Raw genomic sequence first — 21,465 nt, forward strand, 5'->3', positions numbered from 1 at the left:
AAGTTTGTAAATAAATAAAATATCCATATCGCAGACTGAATCCCTGTTTGGCAAACACAAACAGAATGAAATTATAAAAGGAGCTTATATATTTATATATACAGGCAAATCAACAAAGGTGTTAACCATCAGTTATGATTGTTTTAGGTGAAGGAGACATCGTCTGGTAATCTATTAAATTATTTCTATTCTACACAACGCCCTTGGTGATGATTGTGTGTTATAACTCGATGTTGTTTTGATTATTGGCAACATGTAGGGGCACAGCCCTGCAATTGCTTGCTCGTGCGACTGCTGGTGGAAGGGCCTTCACTCGAGTCAGCTCCAGAGAGCCCCTCGATATGGTATTTTGACCTGCAAGTCAGATGAAACTTTCATATAGCACACAAATGACATGGTATGGGGAGGCCTTCATCCAGAAGTGGATTTACCTACGGTTTGATAAAAAATAAACATCGAAGTAATGATTTAAAAGCACATTCTGTTGTGTATAGTCCTGTTTGGGTATCAACAGAGCTTATCATTCCTGTGGGGGTCACACTGCTTGAATGTAACATTGGTTGTCTTGTGGATGGACTGTCCCCCATCACAGCAATGTGGAATTGCCGGTCCTGGTTCAGGGCCATCAACAGAGACGAGTGCTTCCTAATGCTCGTTAGAGTATGACAGTCACTTTTCATGTCGTCTTCCACGTACGATCCACCTCTCGTATCGTGCCCTTACATCCTTGGGTTAATTTTCTCTTTGCAGCAGCAACAACAGCACAAAAACACGCATTGTCTCATCACCTCGATAAAGCATTGACTGATCACATATGAACTCCATAAATGAAATACTCTCGCAGCCCAGAGGCAAGGGAGGGGGGATTAATGGAGACTAATGAGGAAAACTCAAGCGAAGCGTCTAAAGTGAGAAGCGTCGGCGTTTATAGAGATCTGAGACAGTGTAGGGAAACAGAAGAGGCAACTTTAATTTGAAAGAGCAAGCGAATTATATAAGACACCAAAACTCCACAAGGTTCGTAAACATCACGAAACATGCAAAAGCCTCGGCGTGTGGCGTAATTTTATTTTAAATCCCATTTGGCAATGTTAATTTTGAGGCTGACGTCTTTTGTGTGTGTTTCATAGTGAAATCGTACGTTCATTACGGTCAATCATCAGTGGCGATGCATTTAATGAAGCTGTTTTTAATATGTTTTATATGAACTTTAATGTATTTTGAATGAGGATTAGCTCTGCTTATTGCACTGCTCGTCTTTTTTCATAGGGGGTTTTACAACCAGCGGATTTACATTCTTCATTCAAACGGATTGGAGTTTCAGCATTAGGACTAATTGAAAGAAAAATTAAATGAAAACGGTCAATTCAATGTCTTACCTGGTAATAGAGTATTTGGATTGAATGAAGGTATTGTCTTCGCTTTTCCCTGCAATGAATTAAAAACCAAAAAAAACACCGCGTTAAAAACTGCTGCTTGAGCAATTCATTCAAAAGCTCCTTTTATAGAACAGGCTCATTTAACATGTAGGCTTTCGCGACCAATATTATTCATGATATAGTTTTTTTTGGGTCAGATCGCGTTATTTATAAATGTGTCGTAACCCTCCACCACCCGACACGGCCAAACAGTAACACAATGTGTCACGTTTTTCAAAGACAAAATAATTCACTTCTTTAGCCCACCGGTGTGTTAAAGAGAGAATCAACAGCATTTTAAAATTTGAGTACGACTTTCGCTGATAACTACAATCAGCTTCGGCAAGAATGGTAAAGCTTTCCTGTTGCTTCCGGTCTTAAATAGAGCAGCAGCAGGGTGACGTCATCATTTAATCAACCTATATTATTATGAAGAACAGGCTAAATAATAGCAATGCGGGCACAAAGATGCAACACCATCACTACCAGCCCACTGACCTCAAAACCTATCCCACACACTGATACCGCCATCAATTAAATGACCAAGCAAGCATTAAAGGATAGAGTCGTGGAGGAGCATGAGGTTTATTGAATGGTGCACAAGCGATTGAGAGGGTTGGAGCAGAGATTCAAGGTGAGGGTGACACAGGTCACCCATGAACCAACAGCAGATATTTGGTTCATGGGTGTCAGATATTTGATTTGTCGACACTACCCGAAGGTGGCATAACTTCGGTGGTTACGATTTCTTTACGTGGTCAGTGACATTGTGTTACACGATAACAATTTGATACGAGTGAGTTTTAACAAAATGGACTCTCGATTTAAAGCTTTCGTGACTGCAGGGATTCATCTTCTTGGTTCTTTTGGTAAAGTCACGTAGAAGGGAAATAATAAAATAATCAAAATAAAACATAATAAAATATTTTATTATGTTTTATTTTTATTATTTTATTCTTTTATTACTTGACTTTACCGAAAGGACCAAGAAGAAAAATGGACTCTCATTATCCTCATTTGCATACATCGGTCCGACTAACGTTTTGCTTCATTAGGTGGTAGCGATTTCTGCTCTCTGGCCCATGGACTAAGGTGCTGAGACACTCAACAGAATGTTTATTCGTCGGATATTTAAAGTGAAGGCTGCTTAATTCCACTGCTGCACTACACTCTGTTTCAGCCGAACTTGGCAACCAAAAGCGTGCAGGCTGCCCTGGTTGGAACGTCTACCAATTTGATGTTTATATTCATATTTACCAATTGTTTTTTTATCTGAGTGAAACTATTTTAAAGGAGTTGTTATTTTGCCCTTGCTGTTCGGTATACAGAAGAACATTTTTGAAGGAAAAATAATACCAAATCACACCACAAATTTTACTTTATTCAACAAACCACAGCACAGAGAGCATTGTATGTTTCTAACCTTGGATAAGTTACTATAAATGGGATACCAATTTAAGCATTAGTCATTGCTAAAAGTCTCAAGGATTTACGGAATATATATATGAGCAAGTACATTGCGTCCTCAACTATAACACCCATTGTAACCTCATCCCAGCCTCACAATCCAGTGAATGAAAAAACTCAACAGAATAACACGCTGGCCATGAAAAAAACACTATTTATTAGGAGACATTTCGACCAGTGGCCCTTATTGCTATGAAGAAGGGCCATTTCCCAAAACGTCACTTATGATATATGTCCTTTAAAGCCCCCCCCCGCCCACCACAGTGTTATTGACAAATGTGTTGAGTTATTGTTCATTTTGCTTGTGCATCACCAACTCGTGTGGTTAAATTCACAAGCCACCATGCTGATAGGTCAACGCAAGTTAACCAATCAGAAGTTCTGGTGGAGCCAGAGAAGGAGAGAGAGACATGAAGGAGCAAGCCGGTAGTTGAATAACAAGTTAACGTGTCCTCAAATCGGGGCCGAATATGTGTGACGTAACGCAAATAAATGGCATATATATAGCATTTTATTAGCCATCAAAACGGAGCATAGTAGAATTTAATCAGCACGTCCGAACGACTCTATTTGTGATGAATTTCACTGCGGCGGCATAATTCGTTCAGCCTGACGGCGGTTATATCAAGTTCAACCGTGCCATCATTAAATGCGTTTTAAGTCGCCCTCTCCGCTTAATGCGACGCACAGCTCATCTGGTTACCGCGCTTGATGTGCCACTTGACGTGCTAATTGATGTGCGACTTAATGGGGCCCCGCGTTAACGCCGTATTTCAGCACTCCGCCGTTTAAAGGGTCTCGTTACTCCCGATTTCCGTAAATCAAGGGGTCCGTGGGCACATATCGCACGCTCGGTGCTGCTGTCAGCAAACCGAGGCGACTCTGCGCCGTGTTTTGCCCAGCCATTCATTCTCCCCGCCGCTGCAGGTGCAAGAGGCCAAAAACGGCCAGACATTTCAGATCTCTTATCAAGGGCAGAAGGGCGGGAGAAACGCGCGCGTGAATGCGTGGGCGGACACGCTGCAGCCAGGGTCCCCGCGACCCGTGCGGAAAGGTTAAAGCGATGCAGCGGGGATCGGTCGCTGACTGGCTAATGCTTGCTTGACCTTTGTGGTGTCCTGGGCTTTGAATTGGCGTAAACAGCCCGACACGCGGAAACACAACAGCAACAACTGGCGGCATCTTGCGCAAGGAGTCTTCACGCGGGCTCACTAACCGGCACTTGTGTGTGCGCAAAACGTTGACCTTTGTGAACCCTTGCTGCTCCTGCTGCTGCTTTATATTTGCAACAGCAGAAGTAATGCTGCATGGAACAACCTCGGTATAATGAATGAGGTGAAGAGAAAGAAGCTGTACAACTCTGAATCCAAACTTCCACTTTATGAGAAAATGGCAAATGAATTCCATTAAACTCGGAGGGGATATTTAGGAGCCAATAATGCAGTGGCATCACTGTGACTAGCACACAGACATATCCTCGTGAGTCTCAAATTAACAGTGGCTTGTGCATCTGACAATCACCGGATAACACGTAAAGAATGGTCAGGGTACATTGTGATGATTTTACTTCAGCACACAGCACGGGCAGATCTTGTTAGAGCCGACAATTTTCGCTGATGGTATCAATATAGTTCCATTATTAGCGGGTGTTATGACTGAAGTTTTAAGAAAACAACCACCACCACGAAAGGTCACGTTGCCCTCACGTTCAACTTAGTTTTGAAATGCCATCGTTGTGCATTAGTTCATCACAACAAGTCCACAGTTCCTTAATTAGGGGTAAATTCTGAAACTGTATTATTCGGAAAAGGCGTGATTTAAGCACAAACGTTGGAGGCCAAGAACATCTGTGCTTATATTCAAAGGGCCCTTCTATCCAATTTACCCTTAGCTTCTTTCCACCAGTATACGATATTGGGGACCAGATCACGGATCATATTATACACAGAGTTACATCATTGGACCTTCCTTGCTAGTATCAAAATATAACAATAGGTTTTACCCTTTCTGGCAATAAAACAGCTGTGTTAAGATGTTAAAACACCAAACTGAAACCTTTTGCAAGGAATCATGTCTTCATTAACCTCATACACTTGTGGTGAACATACAAACCAAAAAACATGCTTTGATAGTATATGCATTGTCTTTAAAACTGATTGGTGCACACCAGTAACAGCTTTCTTTAGAGCCTAGTCTCAAACAGTGTTTGACCAGAGGACGCCAAAAAGGCGAACAACACAAAGACAATGCCACTATAAGGACATTGAGAGCTCGGGGTGAACAGCTGCATCAATGGGACCTCCCTTGGCATTATATGTGGTTAATGCAGATTATGATTCCTTGCAAAACCTATTCTCATATACACGGAGTTATCCACAAATTTAGCAACTAAATAAAAACCAGATGACCTGGAGAAAAAAATCTCCGCGACCACGGGAGGAACATGCAAAGTTCAAATATACAGGCGTCAGGGTTGTGATCAAGCCCATGACCTCCTGTAAACCAGGTGAGGTAGTTAACATCTCGCCACCGAAGAGCCCCTTAGAGAAGGTTTGCTTAGATTCAGCTTCTACTGCATGGACAAGTTTTAAAGTGCAATGTCCTTTTAATAGCCCAGAGAAAACCCTTCACCAATGTCCAGAGGCATTATGAAGGTGCACTTGAATGCTTAAGAAATCAATGGACAGGCAAAGTCATCGCATTGCTTGCAGTGCTAGAGGTGAGTGTAACATTATCACTCACGTGCTGGAGCTATATTTGGTGTATGGCATGCAGGCAAGTCAGCAGTTTTATTGTTTCGCCTTCTGAGCGTCGGGGCACTCGTTGTGTGCCAATTAATTAAGGGATGAATGGTGACTCCTTTTGCAATGAATGCATCCAGTGTTCAAAAACAAAGCTCCACTAAGTAGCGCATAAGTCACAACTAATCTCGCCAGGATTCATTAGTTCGGTTTTTATCCCTGTTTCCAATTTAGCTTTTTCTTTGGGCACCAAGAGATTAAGCGAGCCTAAATTTGTATATACTACCTTTATTAGACTATTGCACAGGGCCTGATACATAGCTAAGTAAGTTTGCTTTTTAACCAATTTCACTGTACTGCATCCCAGGCTAATCTCACTTCCACATTGCACTTTGAAATGACCCCATGCAAATACCACACACTGGCAGACAATGTGAAAATTGAATGCACATTCATGTATACTGTATGCGTGTATCCTCCTTTAGTTTTCTTGATAAATAAACATAGTAACTTTATGCATAGGCTTTCATGACCAATATTATGATTCACAATTAGTTCTTTTTTGGGGGTTAGGTCGTTTAAAAATGTTTATCGTAAACCCTCCTTTATCCGACACAGTCCATTCATATCACTCAAACACACATAGTGCGGTGGTAACCACTGCGCCACCACTCCCTTTATTCGAAATGCATTGTATTATGTTGAACTTCTTTCACTCCATACGTAGCCAACCGTGATAATCGGAGGCACGGGGGAAGACCAACAAACTAAACACTAAAAGCAGTTCTAAAGAAATTAGTTTTCAATCAAGATTTAAAAGTGCATAGCTCCAGTGGCTTCCTAATATCGGAAGAAAGAGCGTTCCAGATAGCCACATAGGCGCATCCGAAAACGCGCATTGCAGTGACCGTGTTTGTTTGATGGCTAGCCAAAAGCCGCTGCGATTGCCTGTTATATCAGAAAATCCATCATTGTATGGTCGCAGCACATTCACAGATGACATCAAGGGCACTTCTAGTCAAATGTGTGGGTCCCGCCTTGAGGAAGGTAGATAGAGAAGGAAAAGTGATACAGATTGGGCGCACAGGAGCAGTGAAATGTTGGTGTTAATATTATTGAAATGATTTGGCTGCTTCAAATGTCCACATGATAAGCCGCTTCGTTGAGCTATTATGTGTGGCCAGGTCGCTTTTGAAAAAGAAACTAATAGCTCAGTGGGCCTTATCTGGTAAGATAAATTAAATAAAAATTGTAAATTTGCTTACCCTCCCTATACTTTTTGACCCGCCCAAACTGGACATCTGTAAAAAAGAAGAGCTGTATAGCCCATCGGGATTCCTCCCATATAAATATTCTAATTCAGAAAAGCGCAGCCCTCGTATTTCGACTTACACATCTGTGCATGTGCCTATGTAGAAACATAAACACATTCATACACAACAAAGATAAATACAAAGTCCCCCCCCTTAAAGGCTTAACAGACTGTTAGGGCAAGTACTGTTAGCGAGAATCTATGAAGTCTGACATGGCACACCAGGGGATGGGTGGCCAGCCCCACGCCCGGCCGTCTTTGTCTCCCTAGTAGCGATGTTTACACATTGCACTAGGTACTTATTTGTGACTGAGTGAATCTAGAGGAGGCCCAAGACCGGTTCAGATAACCTGCCACTGGTGGTGGCCTTGAGCGGGAATCTAACTCGGTTTGCTGGGTTCATATCGCAGCACAGCACTAACCGCTACACTAGCGCTCCGCACACATTCGTACAAAGATCCCCTGTATAGCCTAAACAGACTGTTGGGGCAAGTGCTGGTAGCGAGCACCTATGAAGGCCAGAACAGTACACGAGGGGGTGGGTGGTCAGCACCACGCCCGACTGCCTTTGTCTCCCTAGTGGCGATGTTTACACACCACACCTGGTAATCATTTGAGGCTGAGTCAACCTAGGGGAGGCCCAGAACCGGTTAAAATAATCGTCACTGGTGTTGGCCGTGAGCGAGAATCAATCTTGGGTCGCCGGGTTCATAGTGCAGCACATTAGCCACCACACTACCGCTTCCCAACAACAACAACCGCCATTCGCCACTAAGTGGTGGCGACATCACCATGGCGCCCGTGCCAAGCTATGTGCACGTTGAGGCCACGTAAAGTGTCGAACGCCCACCTGCGGGAGGTCACGGGGTAGATCCAGGTGTCATGGGTCGACTGACTGAGATGACTGGCCGATGGACCACCTGTGCCCCCTACTTTGCCAACTTTCTGTGTTTTAGCCGCCCGGCACTCTGCTCGTTGTTGTGAGCATCGCTCCTCTGCCCTCCATTGTTATTGGAGGACGACTGCCTCCAACTGCCCAGTAACGTCCTTCACGAGCCTCCACCACAGAGGCCGATCTTGACACTGCTGGTACCAGTCATTGGCAAATCCACTCAGCTCCACATTCTCTTGTACCACATCACTCCATCTCTTCTCTAGCCCGTGCCGCGCCCATTTAGCCCCCTTTATCCGGCCGACATAAAGCTGTTTAGGCATGCAGTGGCTGGGCATGCAGGTTACATGACCTAACCAATGCAGCCGGGCCTGCCAGAGGAGCTCACCGATGGGACGTTGTCCAGATCTTTCAAGGATTTGTGAGCTCCTCACACAATCCAGCCTGGTTAAACCCAGAATGGATCGTAGGCAGGCCAGCCTAAATTTTTCTAACCAGTGAAGATGTTCCATTAGGGGGGTCCACGTTTTACAAGAGTAGAGAAGGGAGGGCATGCCCGAGGCCAAGGAGATGTGAAGCTTCGTGTGGAGCCACAGACCAGGTAGCTTCTACACAGCGTTATGCAACCAATGAAAATATAATGCCGCTCAACTGATTCGGAGTGAGACCTCTGCTGTCAAACCAGAGCCGGTCATGAGCACACTGCTCAGGTATGGGAGACACTCCACTCTCTCTACAACTGCCCTATCTCAATTGGGAGTTGTGGGGTTAGAGTGTCTGATGGTACAAAATACCCAGGCAGGTACTTCATTTTTGTGGGGCTGATGGTAAGGCCCCATCTCTTAGTGGCACGCTCCAGGTTCTGCAGCAGTGCCTCCAACTCCTCCTCTAATTGAGCAGCAATTACCAGATCATCAGCATACGTAACATGGTTGACCAATCGGGAGCCATCCCTTGACCGCACCTGGGCACTGATCAGCCTCCCATTGTATCTGTACCAGATGGAAATTCCTCCAGTACAGCCATCGAAGGCGTCATGAACCACGTGGTCGAAATAGATTTTATCATGTGGGAGCCCCACGGTGAACAGGGAATGGCTCCGACTCCCGGCCACATAGTTTTACCCGGGCTCGCTCACCATCACGAAGGTCCTTAATGATCATGAGCAGAGAGTCAGGGACTCCGAAAGTATGAAGAACAACACAGAGCCCAGGTCTACTGATGGCATCATAGGCCTTGACCAGATCAATAAAGCAGAGATGTAGGTCTTGTGGAATTCCCTACACCTCTGCTGTAGCAGAGGGACACAAAATATGGCATCTGTGCAGAACCGCCCTTTCCTGAAACCACATTGGGGCTCCGCAAGCCTGTCCTCAGAATGCCTGGCAAGGCGATGTTGAATAATCCTTTCCAGGACCTTTCCTGGCACAATGAGGAGTGAGATGCCCCTGTAGTTGTTACAGTCTGTGCAGTCCACCTTCTTAAAGAGGGGGACCACCAGGGTATCCTTCTGATCCTGTGGAACACATCCAGTGGTCTAACATTTCACTTGGGAGATCATCTCTGCCTGGTGCCTTTCCTGGTCTCAGACTCTAGATTGCCTTCAATACTTCCTCAACAGATGGCACCTCAGCCAGCCACTCAGAGGGGGTGACTACTTCTTCCAATATTTGAGGCACCGCAGCCTCAGCAGGGTCATCCCCACTTTGCCCCATGATGTTTTCCAGACTGAGGGATTTCCTCTCCCCCAAGACCTCACAGAAATTCTCAGCAAATCTGCAAACCTGTTCCTGGGAGTTGGAGATTGGATCACCGTTCTTTCCCTAATGATGGTGATAGGTGTGGCACTCCAAGTTACTTTTTTATGGAATTAAAGAGTGATTTGTGATCGCATGCCACTGAGGCAGATTCCATCTCCTCAGCAACCCGCGACCACCACCCATCCTTGCAGTGCCTCACGGCTCTCCTAAATTCAAGCAAAGGCTGCAGTAGGCCTGCTCATTTTCTGATGTTGGATGCTGTAGACGATGAGAGTGGGCCTGTCGCTTTTTCTCAGTCAGCCTGAACACCTCCTCTGCCAGCCAGTGTCTCTGGGGAGGTCTGGAACGTGTACCCAAGGCAGCCCATTTCCCCTCGACATCAGGAGGAGTGGGAGGCGATGCCAACCCCAGCTGCAAGCAATGATGGCTTTCTCGCTTGCAACTTTCATCAGCAAGCTGAGACCAGGCCACTATAGGTTTGAATGGGGTTCTGGGTGTACACCCACCACCACACCCCACACATTCATGCACAAACACCCACAGACCCCCGAGAGCTGACAAAAGGGGAAGGGAGGGTCTTACAAAAGGTGAGGTAATTGAGCTAACGGCAAACATAAATCCATAAATGAAAGATAACATTCGTGAGATAAAGTCAGAGACGTTTAAATAGAAGTAACAGAAAGAAAGAAAGAATTAGATCAAAGTCAATTGCCATCAGTAACAGCGAAAACGCCAGTTTCCCTGCCAACCCAGATCTCTAAAGTTCGAAGGACTTTAACTGCTGTAAAAGTATGTAACTGCTTAAGAGAAGAGGGCACGGTTTGACCCAATTGTGAAATTTATATATTTGTAATGCTTGTTGTTAAATCTTTATTGGCTGAATCTTTGTACCTAATTGTACATTTCAACGTATGCTATGATATGAATATAGTTGATTCATATGGAAGTCATTATGAGCCTAAAATTGTCAATGTATTCTTCTCAGTACTTTTTGATTGTTCCTCATCCGTAAGAAATTTCTCATGTAAGCTATTTAAAAACATACACGTGTGATAAGATTACAGACTCTGAAGAGAAGGCTCAGCATAATTATAATCCCTGTATTTTCTAAATCTAAGTTGCAGATGATAGTAAAAATGGGCCTTTGTTAACATTTGTCATGCAATTGAGCACCAAAGAGGGCTGATGTCATGGAACTACACTAACCAGTGTTCACTACAGAAAAGAAAGAAAATATAATATCTGACGTCAATCTCATTTTAATTTCACAAATAGCCACGTATTATATTTGAAGGCTCTGTCACCAATTTAAAGTCTGTGTGCGCGCATACAATATAAAGATCAAAAGTGCATATGTGAAATGTGAATATGGTACTTAAATAGCGCGTGACATTTCCATATCACCATGGCAACTATTTAATGATATCATTCTTTCAAAGAGGCTACATGTGTATTTTTGTATAAATTAAGAAAATATGGTGACCCAGGACACACATACGTACACATATTGCATTTTATGTCAGCAATGTGTGGCACATTAGGAATGGACCACTCCTTTAATGATTTCCTCGTGCAGCAAGGGAATAAAGTGTGGTTTTGTGAAAGTCCTTATGTGCTGTGCAGTACATCAATGCACGTGTGTCCACCAGCATTTGATGACTTAGTTGGGCCTGTGGGTGGCTGGCAGGATTGTTGATTAACGGGACTTGTACACCAGTCACGTGGTTAATGGCGACTCGTACTCTTTGTTTTTTTCGGTAAAGTCACGTCGGTAAAAAATAATAAAAATGGAAAACTAAATTAAATCACTAATTAAATAAATAAAATAAAACACATTTTTATGACTACATTAAATCACGACGTTTCGGAAGCAACACAAGCCTCCGTCATCAGATGGGACAACCACAGCAAGAAACAATTGCTGAAGTGGGCAAAATGGCTGCTGTGACAAGAGGCTATATAGGCAGCCTCCCACTCCCAGCCCCGCTCCCCCCCGGCATGTTGCCTTGCTCTCCTTGCTCGCCCTACCCCACACCCCCCTCTCTATCTCTCCTCCCTGGCTCCTCCCCCCTCTCTTACCTATATAGCCTCTTGTCACAGCAACTCTTTTGCCCACTTAAGCAATTGTTTCTTGCTGTGGTTGTCCTACCTGATGACGGACGCTTGTGTTGCGCCCGGAACGTCGTGATTTAATTTAGTTTATTTTATACCTACGTGACTTTACCGAAAGAACCAAAGAGTATGTATCCCTGCAGTCATGAAAACTTAAAACTGCTTTGAGTGTTGCAGAACTAGCTTGGACTCAGGGATGGATCCTGAATGTGAGCTTGGATAGCGTTGTTCCAGGTCTTTGGGCCGAGACCACGAAACTTGCGCTGGCCATAACGCATATTGCCATGCGCAAAAATATAATAGCTGAAGCAATCTTAAATATATGACTGCTCAAGATCTCTATGGTGGTGGTAAACAAATCTATTACTGACCATAAGGTATTGGTGGAAATTACACGAAATTTTATGGCAGGAGCCAGTCTAATATAAGTAATATTTTTAAAACTTTTTTTTAAACACGCTTAATGAAATGTACCGTACTAATAATGGAAGAACTCCACGACTCCAGGAAGTGGCCCCGAAGCTTGCCATAACGTAAGGGGCCGTTTACAGCCAACGTCAGTTGAGCGTGGACAATTAGACCCCATCCGAAACATAACATATGAAAAATAATGTTTTAAAATATTTTTTTTTTTAATTTTAATGATAAAATATAATATTGTCATCAGTATGACATAAGTTTACCAAGTTTGCAGTCGATACCACATTGGGAAGTGGGTAAAAATTTAGTTACAAAATTTGAGGACACAACTACATACAGAGTGAGTTAATAAAAAGCATGTAATAAAAGTGTTAATTTGAATGTGGTGTCCATAAATTCCTTGCTTAAGCCACTGCTGGAAGAAGGGCCTCCACTGGAGTGAAGTTTCGACAGTAATTTAGTCTCATCTTCCACGATGACTGGATGTGTTGGAAAAGGTTGGTGTACCACCACTTTGCCCCATTACACACGAGCTGGCAATTAACTAAGTGCTGTGTTCCCATTTATAATGCTGGATGGGTATAGGTGGCGTAGATTCGAGAAACTTGCACTAGTGTTTCGACTGCCATGGCAGAATATAAAAAAAAATCTGAGCTCTTTGGATTGCAGGTACAGTGTGCTGACCATTACAATATGGCAGCAGGGACCAGTCTACCCATAGAAGAAACACTCTTAACTTTCGACAGAGTCATTATAATTACATTTACCCATCAAGGCTGATTATTACAATTGAATCGCTCTCTCAACTCATCTGTGTTAAACACATCTGAAAGCAAAAATCGTTGATTTTACATCAAACATTTAAAGTGTAAGCAGTTTTTTTACCTGTTAAAGAATATCAAAACTATTTCTGAATGTTTAAAACGTTTGCCATTTGCTGAATATGCTTTCACGCTTGGGGCCATCCTTCGTGTACACATGATTCCCCATTCGTGTAAATGGACACTTGTTGTGGCAGCCAACCTACCTTGTATTGGATTTCCTGAAGAATGTCGGTCAACCCTTTGAGTCCCAGGTGCTCTCGACCTATCTGTAAAGCATATCAATAGCAGCCATTAATTGTACTCTCATCAGCAAATTGTCTGTAGAATAACAGTATGGTAAAAAAAAAACAATGTACGGAGTATCACCTCCAATCTCACTCTCATCTCGACTCAAAAAATGTTATCCTTGCTGCCGCTAAGTATGTATGTATGTTGAACTTTCGCACCATATGTAGCCAATCGTGCTAATCGGAGGTGATATTTATCAAGTACTGATGGTTGCATGTGTTATAATAACTTAAACACTTACAAATACAAGTCAAACACAAAGGAAATTATTTTTTAAGGCACTTAACTAAACTAAACTTTTCATGATAATTGGTTTTTTACCATGCTATCTGGCAACAAAACTGACACCTTTTTTTACAAGGAGTCATGTTTGCATAGACAACAATACCTGCAGCCATAATGCAAACAAAAAACATAACTCTGATAATATATGCACTGTCCTTGAAGTTGATTGGTCCACACCCGAGACAGCTTTCCTTAGAGCCTAGTCTCACATGGGTTGGACCAGATGACGCCAAAAGGCGCGTCATCTGGTTCAAATGACGCCAAAAGGCGCATCATCTGGTCCAACCCATGTGAGACTAGGCTCTAAGGAAAGCTGTCTCGGGTGTGGACCAATCAACTTCAAGGACAGTGCATATATTATCAGAGTTATGTTTTTTGTTTGCATTATGGCTGCAGGTATTGTGGTCTATGCAAACATGACTCCTTGTAAAAAAGGTGTCAGTTTTGTTGCCAGATAGAAGGGTAAAAAACCAATGATCATATTTTTTACTGGCAAATGAGGTTCCAATGGTGTAAACTTTTCATTTTACCAGGTAAGGCCCACTGGGCTATATAGCTCTGTTTCAGAAGCGACCTGGCCACAAATGATAGCTTAACGAAGTGGCTTATCATGTGGAAATTTCCAGCACCCAATTAATCTACACGCATGTTTCTAAATGTTTAGGGAAAAACCGGACAAGCTGGAGAAAAATCTACGCGACCACGGGGAGAACGTGTAAACTCCAAATATATAGGCGTCAGGGTCGGGATTGAACCTATGACCTCCTGCATACCAGGCGAGATAGTTAACATCTCGCCACCGTGTCGAGATGTACAAATTCCCGACAGAATAAGTAATTCGACTTAACGTGGTGTCCTTAAGTCAATGAAACAATATAATGATTTAATGTACAAAGTCACATTAAGTGGTTGCAGCTACATTAAGACTGCATCAATGGAAAGTACATCATGTTACTGAATCCCTTGCTCCAATTAGCAAGAGGACAGTGGTCATCTCCGTTGGTGGCCCTGAGCCGGTTGTGGAAATGTTAAGCTTATTCAAAGCCCATATTTATCTATTGCTAAAGCAACATGTAATGTGAATTGATGTAATACGATATTACATTATAAATAATGTAAGCATTATAAATGATGTCATCATTGTGATCCGTCATCATTGAAAATGTTCAAATCCTGGCCACCGTCCGCTGGTGTGTCTATTTTGTATCTACTTGTAAGGGACGATTGGCGGCTTGACTTTTCACTTCCAATTTGCAGACGAAAGCCTCTCATCGCACGCCAATTAAACACGAGGTGAACGAGTCCACTGTCGAAAAACAATCGCCCGTAAACATCAGCAACGTCACGCGCATGCCAAACAGCACGGGCATGTCAATAACTGTGAAATTAAATTCATACCAGATGATAGAATATCGAGTACAAAGCACACGAGGCACTCAGTGCACAGGACACAGAGAGCTTATTGATAGCACACTTTCAGAGCCAAGCACAAATAGAGAAATCTATTCACCTAATGCCTGCACACACACGTATTCGCAGGGCTACGTTTTCAGTGAAGGGACACTGCATGCATTATAAGGCTACTTGCTCAATAATGTTTTTATTATTTCATACATTTGCAATTTGCCTTTGCGATTTTATCGTATTCATCCTGCCATTTTTCGGGGTCGATAAAATGAGTATCACATTGTGGGGACGTCAGCTGCGGGCATCTCGCGTAAAACTCGCCCCTGCAAGCATGTTGGCCGCCATACTCTGGAACTCTGTCCCATGAGACATCACAATCTCTAAAGTCTGTGGACATTTTTTAAGCTTATTTTAAATCTTATCGATACACTTCCGTTTATACTGGTAGGAACCTCCTGGTTACACCAGCCCACAGGGGATTATTGTGTCCGTCCGTCGTGCAGGGACGGGCTGGGTGGGCAGGGAGGGGCTGGGTGGGGAGGGGAGGGTGGGGAGGGGCTGGGTGGGGAGTGTGGGGCTGGGTGGGGAGGGGAGGGTGGGGAGGGGCTGGTGGGGAGGGTGGGGAGGGGCTGGGTGGGGAGGGTGGGGTGGGGCTGGGTGGGGGGTGGGAGGGGTGGAGCTGGGTGGGGAGGGGAGGGGCTGGTCACCCCGTGGTGCCCTTATAAAACTCAACGTTTAACCTACTCATGCCGGCTTGTGCCCGCCCTCACAGTCGGGAATATTTGCGGAATCCACCACGCCGCCGTTGACCCTGGCCATTGACCGAGCAACCCAACGTTCCTACCAGCTCCCTCTGGCAGGAATGTGTTTCAACTTTTTGCCAATTCAGAAAATGGAGTTTAGTATTTATTTTAATATTTTGTCAGTTCCTAGTTTTTCGTTCCACGAGTTATTGTCGTGCTGAGTGTCTGCTGTGTCTTGTACAGTGATTTGAGATTCTTGATGAAAGATGCTTTATAAATAGCATTATTATAACTGTTTCATTCCCACCACTGGCTCAGTATCCTAAACAGGATGTTGAACACTACCTCAGAAGGCAAATCACTAAAGACTTCTTTTTTTACGTAAAAGTAGTTTGCTCCGTAATCGTTTTTGTACATTTTGCTTCCGTGCTTAACGGTGCTGTATCTCAGTCGCGGCAAGGTTTAAATGTGGATTGTACATTTTGTTTTGGAGCTGCGCCACCAGAGACCAGATACTGGCCGTGCTATAGCGACTTGCTTCAGCTGTACGGCACCCGGTGTGAATGGGGGCACTGTACAGCAAAAAAAAACCCAAACAGGCTGTAATATAATGCTTTGGTTATATTCTCCAAACAAGCAAGCCCAGCATTGAATTTCACAAACAGACATGAATGAGGCGGCTGTGTTAGAAAACTGAAAAGTGGAACTGGGAATGAAAAATTAGAGTTCATTAAAAAATGGTTTTATGGTCACCATTTCAAAGCATGTATTCATACTACCGTGAGATGTATTATTCTGAAGAGTTTTATATGTCGGTGTTTTCATTTTTCTATTAAATTCTGACCTGTCATTTCAGGATGATTGTAGCAAGTGTCAAAGTGAATTTTTAACAGGCTTATTACCAATCCAACACACAAGCGTTGCCTGCTCAATAATTCAGCTGAGTCTATTAAATGCGGTCTCCCTCTTCAGTGCTAGCCTGGCTGGGAACGCCAGCATATTATTTTAAATCACATACAGTATGCACTTCAAAAGAGAATTCAGATTTTAATGAATTGATGAACTCAAGATGGGAAGAAAAAAAATGTACTGCGCGTTTCAAATCTCTCATCATCAATTGTCATCGTCCAACATGATATCTCCACTGCTGGATGAAAACATTCCGAAGCCGATTATAGAACCTGATTGAATAATTTAATGAACACGACTGCAAAGTTTATGCTTGAATGTAAATACATTCGCAAAAAATTGTCACGTAATGCACAAGTGCACTCAACAATCAAATATATCTGTTGGAGAGCCACAATTGGAAGTAACACGTGTACCGTAGACGAATTATTGAGGATGACTGGGATAGAAACAGTGATGTGCCTTTCTCCTTTACCATGACTAATTTTAGATGTGAAGCTTTCGTGACTGCAATGATTCATATTCTTAGGTTTTTTTCGGTAAAGTCACGTAGGTAAAAATTTTAAATTAATAAAAGTTAAATAAAAAATATTATTCTACTTTTAGATTTGAAGCTTTCGTGACTGCAAGGATTCATATTCTTAGGTCGTGATCTTTATTTTATTTTTTATTAATTTTTATTTTTTACCAACGTGACTTTACCGAAAAAACCTAAGAACATGACTAATTTGTTGTCGCGAACTTTTTTTGCTTTTACAACATGGAAAGACAAAGATCCCCCATATAGCCTCAATGAATGTCAACGTGGACCACGGGTGTGGGGGGGGGTAGGTGGCCACCACCACACCCTGCCACCTTTTCATCCCATGCTGATGTTTACACACCATTCCAGGTTCAAAGTTCATTTATTAGGTATAGCCCTGTGAGCCATTCGGCTCTTGAATCGGGTGCAACCGCTGAATCGGGTACTCATTGAAGGGTGAGTCAACCTAAGGGAGGCCTAGAACAGGCACAGACATTCATCACTGATGTTGGCCGTGAGTGGGAATCGAACTCTGTTCGTCGGGTTCGTAACTCAGTGCGCTAACCACCGCACCACCGTTCCCCGCAGTGTAACCAGTTGACCCACCAGCAAACTAAACCAATCAGTCCCCTCGATTATAGAGCACTTACCCTTTAAAGGCAAATGCTCGTCTTTCAAATATTGTCCGACACTCTCCGAGTATGGAATGTTCAGTACTGTGGTGCAGTGTTACCATGGAGATGCGCTCCACCGCACACGATGCGAGCACAGAGACACTGATTCGAGTTGAAGTGTGAGGACAGTCATGCTATTGTGACAAAGTGCAATGCTGCCTCAATATTTGTCTACTGTCCAACATTTAACGATATACATCTATGTGTACACGACACGTGCACTTGGTGTGAACTTTCTTTGTACTACACTATGCGTGTACGCAGAGATGCTGATTCTCCCTCTAAGACGGATCAATTACTGGGCGAAGTTTTGTTAAACGGTCGCCCTGTTTGGGCGCTGAGCGAGAAAAGGGCTTTAAATGAGAGTGGTGTTGGGAGCAGTGCAATCTTACCTGGACAAACAAAGCGATGATAGCAATCCCATTTTCTTTGCCCATTGCGTCCTCTATGTTTTTGTACAAAGTGGCATTCCAGTGAATAAGGTGGCACTGAAAAGAAGAAGAGCCACGAGAATGTTTCAAAACTCACCACGGTGATTGTATGTGAGTAGTAGTAATACTCTAACAATTATCATTTAGATTTCGATTTAAAGCTTTCGTGACTGCGGGGATTCATATTCTTGGTTCTTTCGGTAAAGTCACGTAGAAGGGAAATAATAGAAATAAAACATAATAAAATAATAAAAAATAAAACATAATAAAATACAATTCTCACGACGTTTTTGGCTGCGTGCGTTGTGGCCGAAACGTCGTGAGAATTTTATTTTATAATGTTTTAATTTGTATTATTTTATTATTTCCCTTCTACGTGACTTTACCGAAAGAACCAAGAATAGCATTTAGATACTCTCACAACTATGTTCATTGTGGTCCGGTTGGTGAAGGAATGTTCAGGACCAGTTCAGATTTGTGAAAATGAGCTTTATAGCTCATCGGATTCCTCCAGTATAAATAAATATAAAGATTAAGATTTTTGAGATATCACCACTGCTTTCATGCCATGACCAGGAACTGATCTCAGGTTGCAGGAGTTTATAGTGCAGTGCGCTTACCACTACTGCTCGACCTGTCCTGCCATGTACACAAGATATAACAATAATCAAGGGATGGTCTCTTTGATTACCAATATATGATGATGATGATAATAATAATAATAACAATGATAAAAATGTAAGTTCATCAACTGTAGTAATGGGCCTTCTGAACTGATATTGTCGAATGCATTGGAAAAAACATCCGATCATCTGTGTAAGGCTTGACAATGAGTAGTATAAGGTGTTTACCCTTTCAACTGGTACAAAAACTGACACCTTTATACAAAGCATCATGTTTGCAATAACCACAACACAAGCAGTCAAATGCAAACAAAAATAAACAACTCTGATAATGATAATGATATGCACTGTCCTCGACAATGAGTGTTTTGCAAAAGACTGGGCTTGGAGATCCATGCAACAACAACGGACTTAAATTTCGATTTAAAGCTTTCGTGACTGCAGGGATTCATCTTCTTGGTTCTTTCGGTAAAGTCACGTAGAAGGGAAGTAATAAAATAATAAAAATAAAACATAATAAAATGAAAGAATTCTCACGACGTTTCGGCTACAACGCAAGCAGCCGTCTTCTTCACCTGAAGACGGCTGCTTGCGTTGTAGCCGAAACGTCGTGAGAATTATTTTATTTTATTATGTTTTATTTTTATTATTTCTTCTTCTTCACCTGAAGACGGCTGCTTGCGTTGTAGCCGAAACGTCGTGAGAATTATTTTATTTTATTATGTTTTATTTTTATTATTTTATTACTTCCCTCCTACGTGACTTTACCGAAAGAACCAAGAAGAACAACGGCCTTCTCACCTCCATGGGGAAGGCTTTGAAGTTCACGGTGTGCTCGGAGCCTCGCTGATCTTCTTTACCCCAGTGGAAGCAAACGTGGGACAGTTCAAACTCCTGGCCAATGGGAAAGGGTCCCCCTGTCGTCACTAACACAGGGGGGGGGGGAGAGAACGGACATCAGTGTCACCAAGCCTGTACTCGAGCCCCTTGAAGGTGGATCTCGCAGACTTAACCGAGTGTGCACGCGACATCCAAGCTGCCAGCAGCACACGAGGTGGTCTGTGGATACCTGTATCAGAAAGTGGGTTGCTGACAAATCTGTATGGAATGTGTGTCCAGTTGCCTTGCGTGCATGGGGGTTTTCTAGCAACACTCGATGTAAATAAAATAAGATAAATATACCCTGACTGGTAAGACTTAAAAAAAAAATTTGAGACTCACTTAAGTAATTAAACGACCATTTTTCATTCATCATTGTCATCAAAATCTTCTGAGCAAATATAACTTTTTGAGAGTTTGTGTATAGACGAATCTCACGTTAGGTCAGGGCGCAGGCATTTGTCCTCGACAAGGATTAATGAATGGGAAATCTCACAGCTGAGTTTTGTTCGTCTTTAAGTCGCGGCTGCCGAGCAAAGGCCCAAAATGCCAATCGGCCATCAACAAACCGCACCATTAATGTTTGCAATGGACAAGGATTTAACACGTTTCTTGAATTGAGCAAGGTTGTACGGTTGGTAAAAGAGTAAATATAATTGAGTAACTATCACGGTTTGGCCATGACACCAGCAGAGACCATCGCTCGCTCCTTCCTCCAAGGGATGTCTCCGGATCTTTCGCAAGCGTGCAAGATCACAGCAGACAGCAGGGTCAATTTAATAGCGTTTTAAGAGGGCATTCATTATTATCAGCCGGCCAAGGTTAGAGTCGAACCAGAGAACCCTGGACCTCTGGGTGACTGCACTGACCAGCAGGCCACCCAGCATTAAAGGAGACATGGCATGGTAAATTAATTCTACGACAGTCTGCCAAAGCAAAGTCTGTAGTCGCCTGTAAATACGGGAAGCAGCAAGGCTGCTGGCTAAATAATTTAGCAGGTTTCCTGAATGGAAAGAAGCGCTTACGTGAGCTTTGAGGTCATTTCTAAATGCTGAAATGCACTTTTATTTATTGCACTTTTTTGGGATAATATATTAGACCATGAATTGATAACATGTGCTAAATCGGGTCCTTCGTTTAAACAAAACCATTTATTAGAATGTACCCAACACTTGATCCAACACGGGCTGATATGGAACATTGTGCCATTGGCTTATCTCATAAAATATACAGGGATACCAATTTGGCATAGTCAATTGGGGTTTAACGATGCCTCCATAGACAGATGAATACAGATTCTTCATCTCGTGCCACACGTATTGAATCACAATTGTAAGAATCAATGTTTTTACATTTGAGCATGTTGTACGCAATCAGTTCGTGTGATCACTGTGGCTATTTAGAGGCTCAAACCATTCACGGCAATGTTAGAAAAAAATTCATCGCGACCCAATCTTGTGTCATTTCATTTTGGCACCAGGAGTCGGGGCGGTGGGTGAATCGTTGCACCTGTACACAGGCAACGTCTGAGATTTGTTGACTGCAAAACGGAACGGGTGTTAATTGCAAAATTCTAACATTGTGAATATGGCTGAGTGCCACTTGTGGAAAAAAACACTTGACTTGCATTTGTAAAAGCAGTAAGTTCAAATCCCGTTTGAGGCTTGAATCAGTACATCATCCCCACCAGGTACATCAAATTGATACCACTTTGATGATAAACTAACAGTCGCCAACCTTTGAATCAGAATCTTTAT

At 42.9% G+C, this 21,465-nt stretch overlaps 1 protein-coding gene across 3 annotated transcripts in view; it reads right to left on the bottom strand.

The window, feature by feature from the left end:
- Positions 1-21,465, bottom strand: part of CA8 (carbonic anhydrase 8 (inactive)) — a 61,680-nt gene that overhangs the window by 23,970 nt on the left and 16,245 nt on the right. For all 3 annotated transcript variants that reach the window (XR_013586148.1, XR_013586147.1, XM_078602059.1), the window contains 4 exons: positions 19,631-19,755; positions 18,168-18,263; positions 13,150-13,212; positions 1,380-1,428 (listed from right to left, as the gene is read on the bottom strand). Coding sequence is in view for 1 of the 3 variants with exons in the window: in XM_078602059.1 (XP_078458185.1) it covers positions 1,380-1,428; positions 13,150-13,212; positions 18,168-18,263; positions 19,631-19,755 (333 nt within the window). In the remaining 2 variants the exon portion in view is untranslated. The remainder of the gene's footprint in view (positions 1-1,379; positions 1,429-13,149; positions 13,213-18,167; positions 18,264-19,630; positions 19,756-21,465) is intronic.

The sequence above is a fragment of the Lampetra planeri genome, chromosome 17 (genome assembly GCF_965212315.1).
Source record: "Lampetra planeri chromosome 17, kcLamPlan1.2.h2, whole genome shotgun sequence".
In the NCBI taxonomy this organism is placed as follows: domain Eukaryota; kingdom Metazoa; phylum Chordata; class Hyperoartia; order Petromyzontiformes; family Petromyzontidae; genus Lampetra; species Lampetra planeri.